The 6,383-nt window shown below is 42.7% G+C and overlaps 1 protein-coding gene across 1 annotated transcript; it reads left to right on the forward strand.

The window, feature by feature from the left end:
* The first annotated feature begins 4,371 nt into the window (after positions 1 to 4,371).
* LOC141100462 (uncharacterized) lies at positions 4,372 to 5,906 on the forward strand. Its single transcript, XM_073588969.1, has 3 exons — positions 4,372 to 4,450; positions 4,937 to 5,664; positions 5,852 to 5,906. Exons 2-3 carry the CDS (start codon positions 4,954 to 4,956, stop codon positions 5,870 to 5,872), a joined length of 732 nt encoding a protein of 243 aa, XP_073445070.1. The 5' UTR covers positions 4,372 to 4,450; positions 4,937 to 4,953; the 3' UTR covers positions 5,873 to 5,906.
* Positions 5,907 to 6,383: the final 477 nt, after the last annotated feature.

Below are 6,383 nucleotides of genomic sequence, written 5' to 3' on the forward strand. Positions count from 1 at the left end.
CCCTGATGACACCAATCAGTGTCATATCATCGGCAAATTTCAAGATTTTTACTGAGTCTGCTGAAGAGATGCAATCATTCGTATAGAGAGAAAACAGTAACGGGGACAAAACACACCCCTGAGGTGCCCCGATGTTTGTGACCAAGGTGTCCGAAGTGAATGGCCCAACTTTTACACTCTGTATCCTGGCTGTCAGGAAGTTATAAATCCACAAGCATAAGTTGAGAGGGACTCCAAGAGCTACCATTTTCTTATGAAGTAAATTCGGATCAATGGTATTGAACGCTGAGCTAAAGTCCATGAAAAGAATCCGGACATATGAGTGCAGTTCATCTGTATGATCCAAAATGTACTTCAGTGCCAGATAGACAGTGTCGTTTGCCGAACGATTCTCCTTATAGGCAAACTGAAGCGGGTCCCATAGCTTCTGCGTGAATTTTATCAGGTGGGACATCATAATTCTTTCGAAGACTTTCATAGCTACAGATGTGAGTGCTACTGGTCTATAGTCATTCAACTCAGAGGATCCCACTTTCTTGGGGACAGGGATAATTGTGGAATTTTTCCAACACTGAGGTAAAACGCACTCTTTCAGTGACACATTGTATATATTTGTCAGTATAGGGGCAAGCTGGGCAGCACATACTTTCAGACACATTGGAGATACACCATCAGGGCCAGGTGCCTTTTTGACCTTTTTGTAAATGCACCATTGTAAATACGCACCTGTACTTTGTATCTACCCCACCTCATTGTAGATTTTAAGCTCTCAGGAGCAGGGTCAACTTATTTTGCTTTAATTATTGTATTGTTAATGTTGTTACTTATGATTTGTGTTTGAAACTGTTAAACTGTAAAGCGCTGTGGAATATGTTGGCGCTATATAAATAAAGATTATATTCAGAGGTATCCAGAAAGTATCCCCAGAGGACCAAATGAGATTAAATCTCTCAACCAAAATTTCATTCCAAGCAGTGTGATATTCATAATTTCCAACATCCTTGATCTTAACGAATAAGTCGAGAAGAGACGGGGAGAGTTTTACTTCCAATGGGAGGGTATCAATCAACTTGCTGCGGTCAATATATGCAAAAGAAGTTTAATAGTTCTCTTGGATTTTTTCCATGGCAAGACATTTAGTAAGAAAACTTGAGGTTCTAGTGGTTGAGGTTGTTGTCCGTTAGCACATGTATTTCTGACCCCGTCAGGTACTCTGCAAATTTCTTCGTCATGGCCCATGCAAGCGCCAGCACCTCCAGTTTGAATGAATTGTAATTGTCTGGATTCTTTTCTGTGTCTCTCAGTGACGTATTATATGCAAAACAGAAGCCATCCCATAAGGGATGGGGGCAGTGCTCTAGAATCACTGCGTTGAGAAACACGTGATGGTGTCTCCGCAGTGTTGGATGTTGATCTCCATGAGGTCAATCATCCTCATTTTACACAGTCTTCTACTAGGCATTGCTCCTACTAGCCAGTTTGCTACTCCACACTGATGAGGGGCAAATACCCCAAAACAGCTGTCTGTGGATGGATACCATGTTTTGGCATAGGTGGTTTCCTTCATTGGAGACTGCCCTTCCCGTGGTTGTTCCTTCCCGGGGAAAGACCTGGCTAGTCATTGCTTGCGTTGAGAAACACGTGATGGTGTCTCCGCAGTGTTGGATGTTGATCTCCATGAGGTCAATCATCCTCATTTTACACAGTCTCAGTGAGTCCCTTTATACTAACATCAAACATACTGACGGATTGAGAGCCGTGAGATTTTTTCTGAATACATCTGGCCTATCATTAGGCCTAAGGGACCTTCTGCTGGAGCTATTAGAGTTCACTCTCACACACAATTTCTTTGTGTTCAAGGGGTCCTTCTACCTGCAGCTCCAGGGTACCGCAATGGGAGCGGCCTTCGCGCCTTCTTATGCGGGCCTATTCCTGGGGCTGTGGGAGAGGGACCTCTTTCTGTCAGATGAGGTTTCGTCAATGGGCCGCGTCCCCTTTTGGACGCGGTACATTGATGATGTCTTCTTCATCTGGCAGGGCACACCCGTCGACCTTGAGCGGTTGATGACCACTTTGAACAGCAATGACCGTAACATCCATTTAACATTTACGTATAGTTCAGAGGCTTTGGATTTTCTAGATGTTACTGTTAGGAGGGACCCTGCCGGGTTTTTACAGACGGACATCTTCAGAAAGACTACGGCTACCAACTCCTTACTTCACGCCACGTCATCTCATCCAGAACATATTATTAAATCTGTCCCAGTTGGACAATTTTTACGATTACGTCGTATTTGTTCGACGGATGAAACTTTCTTCCATCGTGCAAATGAGCTCCGTCAACGCTTTTTAGATCGTGGATACAGCCGTAGATCACTGAAGCGAGCCTTTAATCGTGCCAAACATACTTCTAGACAAGATTTACTGTATAAAACGGGGTTATCCACTGAGTCTAGGGATCGGCAGGTTGTGAGGTTCGTTACCACTTACAACTCCAGATCTAATGCCGTTCGGACGGCTTTACAAAAGGCCTGGCCTATACTCCGGATTGACCCAGTCATTAATAAATTCACCACCAAAAAACCGTCTTTGGCATTTCGACGGGCAAAAAATTTAAGAGACCATTTGGTCTCTAGTCACTATTCTGGTGGTTTTAGACCCTCATTCCTGGACTCCTTTACTCTCAGGGCTGGTTGTTCTCCATGTGGTCACTGTGTTGCCTGCCCCAACATATTGCGATGCAATGATTTCACCAACTCAGATGGTGATCAAACTTTCACCATTAAACAACGAATCACATGCACGACAAGATACGTAATTTATTACGCTACTTGTCCGTGTGATCTTATTTATGTTGGCCTTACAACACGCCAACTAAAGGTCCGTGTGCGGGAGCATGTGTTGGGGATCCAGGCGGCACAGGACCACATGGATGACTCCACCCTGAGAACTATTCCCAAGCACTTCAAAGATCATCATAAATGTGACGCATCTTTATTTAAAGTGCGTGGCATAGAGGCTCTGAGAATAGATATCAGAGGTGGGGGCCTATCTAAAAGGCTGGGTCAATTGGAAACCAGGTGGATCTGGAAGTTGCAAACGGTTCATCCGAGGGGGCTCAATGAGTGTCTGTCATTTGCTCCATTTTTGTGATTATCCTCTCTATCCCCTTTTCTGCTGCTGCCAGTTGGGTGACTCTTTGTGTCTTTGGTTTTAACATTTGTTTTTATTTTAGTTTTAATTGCAGGCACCTGTCTGATGCTTTTCTTGTGGCTTTCCTTGTTGGGTTGGATGGATATCCTACTTGGGAAGATGAAGATACATCTACTCCTCCATTGTTGTATGGAGAATATGGCGGTTTCAAGGCCTCATTTTTTTCCCTCATTGCAATACTATGAATGCTGGACTAATAATGCCTCTGTCTTTATGTGCCAGTTTATTCTATGGCACATTCTGAATGGCGAATTTGGCGGTTTCAAGGCCTCATCGTTTTTTCATCACAATACTATGAATGTTGGTCTAATAATGTCTCTGTATTTATGTGCAAGTTTAATTTATGGCACATTTTCATGGAGAATATGGTGGTACCCTAGTCCTTATTATTATTATTATTTTTATTTTTTTCTTTTCTCCATCTCAATATTATGAATGCTGTACTAATGACGTTGCTGTATCCATATGTAGGTGTATTTTATGGCTCAATATTATGGATGTGTATACTGATGTATATATCGACACGCATACAGCTCTTGTGCGGCTTTATGTATTTAAAATCAGGTATTCGATTATATATGATAGGTATGGGCACTGAACACTGGTTATTGTTATTAACTCTGTAATATTATGTGCTCTGCCTCACATCTTACTGATTATTCTTGCTGCCCAGTTGTAATTTATACACTTAGTTTACATCTCCATTTCTTGTTAATGCCCTATTTGCGCTCCCCTATATATTAATTAATTTTTTTGGTGATGCATTACTACATTGTTATATTAGGGTACTTCATTAGTTGTAGCGCTATTCAGCCCGCTTCTATCTTGTAAGGTCTATCTTCTATCTTGTAAGGTCCTTTCAGGGACGCTAACTATTCCCCTTCACAGTTCTGGCAGATTTCCTGCCTTTGCCCATATCCAAGATGGCCGAGGCCGTCTTTCCTGTTCCTGTACATGTGTGGGTGGATGCACTTCCTGTCCCGCCCCCGTCTGCCTGTGGTCTGGCGTCTGACGTCATGGGGCCCCGTGCTGATCAGCGCCAGCCCAGGCAGCGATGGGGGATGTGGTGGGATTGGTCAGCGTCACCCCTCATGATTGGTGCTTGTTTTTACCTCCCCTATTTAAACCGCAATTTACACCCTATTGACACGCCCCCTGAGGAAGGAAGATCATTTCCGAAACGTACGTTGGGGTCAGCTGAGCTTGGGATCCAGTGTCTCTCCCCTCTCCCCTCCTGGTATGTTTACCTTGCTTCTGTGTCTTTGTAACTTCACCCCTGATTATATGGCTGTCCAGCTGGGGATTTTACCCCTTACTGCTTTTCACTGGTCTGCCTGTTATATATTGGGTGTTTAGACTTGGATACTTAAAAATTTTTACCACCAGGTGTCTACTTACGATAAGGGTCAGAGTGAGGTTTTTGACACTGTATACCCCTTTGCTCTGCTTCTGCTTGTGTCACCCTTTGTTTGTCATTGTTTGTGCTTTTCTACCTGTGTTATTTAATAAAGATTTGTGATTTTATCATACCTTGGACATCTATGCACTGATTTCCTTTTGCTGCTTCTTATTGATTACAGTGTGTCCCACACTGATTTTCCATGGGCTGATTGTGTTGGTTTTCTTTTCATCTGCACCCACATGTAATATATGATGTTATACTGTTTCAGCCTTGTGGTCTGTCATTTTTATTTATCATTGATTTTTACTGTGTTATGCACAGGAATTTTGACTGACAACATGGATTTCCGGGCCAAAGAAAAATCTTGGCTTTCACAAATGGACCAGGTGTTTGGCGCCAACATGGCGGGTGTGCAGCCATCTGGGGATAGTGGTTTTGAAGACAAATTTGGTTCTGTTAAAATTTTGCTCTCTAAACGATCTAAACTATGGTGGAATCGGTCTTTGTTGGAAAAATATAAAAACAATAAAATGATTCCTAGAGGTCTCAGGGTAAAAGTCATTCCCTCTTTCCCTATTGAGGATGAGACCTTTATAGCCAAGTGGGAGGAGTCATGTAATAATTGCTCAATGTTTCTTATGCAATGTTTAATTGAACATAATACCTCCACCATTGATAGCCTGGATTTGTTAATTGACACTACACTTAATGAGCTCCGCAATGGTTATCCAGTAGACAAATTACAGAAATTTGAAGAAGATCTAGACAAATCCATGGACTCTTTGGTTAAACAAATCCAGGATAATCAAATAGCAAAATTTAACCGGGATATTAAGGACTATCAGTCCAAAAGGGTATATATGTGGAGAAGGAATGTGGTTCATCATTCCAATCTACGTAAGACATCTTCTCTTTCTGTGTCATCTTTGAGTGGACACTCAGACCTCTCTTCCGTATCCACTACTGCAACGAATGAGACTTCTAGACTACGCGATCATACATTCCATCCGTATAGAAGAAACGTGATCCATCCCAAGCGTGACAATAAGGTGATTAACTTAAGTGAGCTAAGTCTCTCTGATGCCGATCTGTGTCTCCTCGGCAGGGGTCTCTCCTTCAGTCCAGCCTCTCACTTTGACCTTTTTGGGACTATTAAGGATGTACATCTTTTTGCTAGGTCGTTGCTGTTCAAAAGGTACTTTGATTCTAATGATGCTTCTACATTGTTTCCCACAGAGGAGGAACAGGAGGCTTTGAGGATACTTGAGGAACTCTCCTTGGAAAATTGCCCTGATGGAGGTAAGATCCCTCCTTCAATTCGCCCACGATCAACTAAGTTCCCTGCGTTATCTTCCTGTGCCAATATTGATATGTTCGTCCGGGTGGTTATGGAAGAACTGTACAAAATTCCCAGCTTTATTGCTGGAGATAACCTTAATAGGGAGGAAAGACAGCGTTTGGGATATTTACAAAAACTGCCAGGTGTTCTTATCAAACTGGCTGATAAGGGTGGTAATGTCGTCCTGTGGCCAACTGAGATGTACGAGAGACAGGCATTTCGTCAGTTAAACAACAAATCCTGTTACAGGAAGCTGACGTATAATCCCCTCTCGGCCTATTCATCTCAGTTGGAAACTATATTAAAAACATCTCTGCAGGACGTCATTATCACTAAGCCGCTATGTTCGGCATTATTGGTATCTGAACCTGCGATCCCTACGTTGTACTTACTCCCTAAGATACATAAGAATGTCTCCGTACCACCCGG

This window comes from Dendrobates tinctorius, unplaced genomic scaffold, assembly GCF_039654945.1.
Source record: "Dendrobates tinctorius isolate UK_male_01 unplaced genomic scaffold, ASM3965494v1 ptg000104l, whole genome shotgun sequence".
NCBI lineage: Eukaryota > Metazoa > Chordata > Amphibia > Anura > Dendrobatidae > Dendrobates > Dendrobates tinctorius.

Coding starts and splice junctions, on each gene's coding strand:
- LOC141100462 (XM_073588969.1), top strand. CDS start 4,954: ATGGATTTCCGGGCCAAAGAAAAATCTTGGCTTTCACAAATGGACCAG. Junction 5,665..5,851: donor ATCCCAAGCGTGACAATAAG/GTGATTAACTTA, acceptor TGTTTCCCACAG/AGGAGGAACAGGAGGCTTTG.